This window comes from Cyprinodon variegatus, unplaced genomic scaffold, assembly GCF_000732505.1.
Source record: "Cyprinodon variegatus isolate N-32 unplaced genomic scaffold, C_variegatus-1.0 Scaffold683, whole genome shotgun sequence".
NCBI classification, from domain to species: domain Eukaryota; kingdom Metazoa; phylum Chordata; class Actinopteri; order Cyprinodontiformes; family Cyprinodontidae; genus Cyprinodon; species Cyprinodon variegatus.
Genome location: NW_015151136.1, coordinates 55,557 through 58,742, shown reverse-complemented (window position 1 = coordinate 58,742; position 3,186 = coordinate 55,557). Strand labels below are relative to the sequence as shown.

Sequence of the window (3,186 nt, the reverse complement as noted above, 5' to 3'; positions counted from 1 at the left end):
GGACATTATAAGATGTATCTTCTACCTGCTCCTTTTCGAACAGAAAATATAAAATTTACATGTTAAATGGGCAAAATAATCATTCTTAAGTTTGTTTCATAAAAATTTTTTTTCTTTCTTGATTGTTTTTACTGTCTGTTCGAAATAAATAAAATAGATAAATAAATAAATAAATTATCCACATAGTAAAACATCTTTTCCGTGTTATTTTTGTCGTGAATCCCTTAGGAATGAACTCTACAATCTATTCAGTCGTTGTACGCAGCTACAGCTCAAACTGTACAATGAAACCACAGGGTTTAAAAGCTCGCAGCTTATGATGCACGTTCTTACACGGTACGGCCCGACACTGATGCGACCTGCATGTCCAAAAACCACACGTCACACTCGGTGCTGAGAGCTACCTCTGGTCGCAGTCATCAACATGGAAGGAGAACTCCCTTGTTGGCACATGTGCAGTGTTCGAGGTTCTAGTAACTGCTTCAGCAGCAGGATTGCTCGTTAACACGGCACGAGGGCTGAATGAATCTCAAACATGTTCGATTTTTCTCCTGACCTCATGACTCCTGATTGTTAGAGGCTAATCGAACCCTTGTTGTATACTACATGAAGCAGGGCACACAATGAGGCTGAAACTCAGCCCCATCTAAAAAATTCTCGCACGACTAGAAATCTGCCGAAAATGACAAAAACTGGCAGTGTATGCTCGGCTCTAGAGGTCTGCAAGAGAAAAATCTCCCAGAGCTCAGGTCCATCAATCTAGCTTGGAGGGGGGGATGAAGTAGCTGCAGCCCTAGAGAGAGAGAACCAACTAAGAGGAGCTGCAGAGATCCTCAGCTTAGGTGAGAGAATACGCCAGTTTATGTCGGTCTTCTACTTGGAACCTTGACAACATTTAATAAAGTACAACTGTGTAAATACTTTGTGCTCCAATCCATGTTGGACTAGAACCCAGAAGGCGGCTGAATAAGACAGATTTATTGTTTTATCTAGTCAGAAAATAACAGTTAAAGCTCGAGGTGTTGCTTGGTAAAATACACCCTTAGTACATCAATCTCACAAAAAGGAAAAACTTAAAAATTGGATTCAATTGGTTAATAGGATTAGGTCTTTACCCTAACCCTTTCCTGTGAGTTACAGACAAAGATGTACATAAATATCTAAAACTAGATCCACATTTTCAAGCTTCGTGATTAGAAAGGTGTCACTTTAACGAAGCCATTTGTTGCTTTGATTTAACCTACAAGAAATGGAGAAAACAGCCCCCCTCCGTCTCACCATAACTTTGAAGGGACTGCAGGGGATGTTCTCTCCTCCAAATCGGACGTAGATGGCGTAGTTCCCAGGGGCCGGGGCAGTGTAGTAAATATCAAAGGTGCCGTCCTCGTTCTCCAGAACCTCAGCTTCCACTTCTCTGCCGTCGGGCTGAACCACCATACAGCTCACCTTTCCTTTCCCAGCACCCTTTGCATTGACTACCAGGCCGAGCTCCTCGCCAATGGCCACGGTGGGGCCCACCCCGGGACCTGTGTGAAGATGGCACCTTTTGCTTCTGCTTGTTTATGCAAAGTGCTTTGTTGTGAACATCTTGTGCTTCGTTTACCGGTAACCGTGCACTTGCTCGCATCTCCGGACGCCGAGGCGCGGACTCTGTAGGGCGACGCAGGGATGTCGTCTCCACCGTACTTAATGACGATGGTGTAGCGCCCCGTCCGGTCAGGGATGTAGGATACCGTGTATGTACCGTCACCGTTGTCATGGATATTTGGCTGCTTGGGTTTGCCATCCTGGTCCTGAGGTAAAAAAATAAAATAGACCTTGAGGCATCCTTTCACACACATCGCTTTAACATGTGTGTGTGTTACTGACTGTGATGAGCACGCTTAGCTGGCCCTGACCGGCATCTCGGGCGTCAATGTTAAACTGGACTGGAAAGCTGGCGGGGACGCCGCTGGTGAGCCCGGGTCCACTGGCTCGCACTTTACTGGCATCGTGAGTGGGCAGCACTCTGAACTTAAAGGGGCTAAAGGAGGTTGGGATGAATCAACAACAACACAGGATTAAAAGCAGGTCACGAATCCAGTGAAGAAGAGAAGAAGGCTGAATGCGGTTGGAAAAGGGCTCAAACAAAGTTTCATAACCTTTTAATTTAGTGGCTTTCAGATCTCAGATGTTTTAGTTTGGACAAACTGCAGGATAGTTTATTTCGGTAGTTAACTTTCTACACGCTGGCATTGAAGGATCTGAACAGGACTCATTCCGTCTTGCCCAGGGCTTCCTATTCAGGTTTTTACTACTTCTAGAAACTTTAAGATTGTTCTTTCTGTTCATCGACTTGACGTTTCTGAACAGCACAGGTAGACGGCAAAGGCTCCTCACATCAAAACTGACAATACATTGAAAAATGACCATCTGTAATGAAAATAATAATAATGTAGTCAGCCATTATTATCATGATCATCATGAGCAGCAAAGATATTTTCAAAAAGAAGGCATCAATTGAAAACTAATGTAAACTTTTAAACTTTTTATCAATTTATTTCATTCAGTATTTTACTTTATGGGCAGCAAGTCTTTTTCCAAGAGGAAAAGTCCTGAATCACATGTTAAATATAGCTTTTAAAGTAATAGTGATAAAAACGTTAATTATCGATAAACAAAAATGATTCTAGAAATTATTTTTTATGCACAGTCCCATACTAGGAAAACATATACTTGCACTAACCTATAGTTTCAGTAACTTTAGCATTTTCCTATAATAAGCCTTAATGTTCAGTCTATCCTTCACACTTTACACTGGCTCCCTATTCACGCCCGTATAGAGTACAAGATTCTTCTGCACACCCATCACTGTGTGCACAGTGCGGCCCCCACATATCTCACTGAACTGCTCACACCACACACCTCTTCCTGGACCCGGTCAGGCCAACAGCACCGTCTGGCCCCACCCAGGACACGGCTAAAAACAATGGGCGACAGGGCCTTCGAAGCCGCAGCACCCCGTCTGTGGAATGCCCTCCCAGACCACCTTAGGGCCCCACAGACGGTGGATTCTTTTAAGAAAGGATTGAAAACTTTCCTTTTTAGAAATGCCTACAATTGTTGATTTTAATTTTTTTTTTTTAATAGGCTACGTATGCCTTTTAATGTATTGATTTTAATGATTGTCTTTTTACACTGTTTTTA

The 3,186-nt window shown here is 43.0% G+C and overlaps 1 protein-coding gene across 1 annotated transcript in view; it reads right to left on the bottom strand.

Annotated features, from left to right (window-relative positions):
• LOC107097300 (filamin-B-like) overlaps positions 1-3,186 on the bottom strand; it is a 75,771-nt gene that overhangs the window by 24,603 nt on the left and 47,982 nt on the right. The window contains exons 27-29 of the mRNA XM_015394398.1: positions 1,870-2,023; positions 1,604-1,793; positions 1,279-1,526 (exon numbers count right to left, since the gene is read on the bottom strand). Coding sequence (XP_015249884.1) covers positions 1,279-1,526; positions 1,604-1,793; positions 1,870-2,023 — 592 coding nt within the window. The remainder of the gene's footprint in view (positions 1-1,278; positions 1,527-1,603; positions 1,794-1,869; positions 2,024-3,186) is intronic.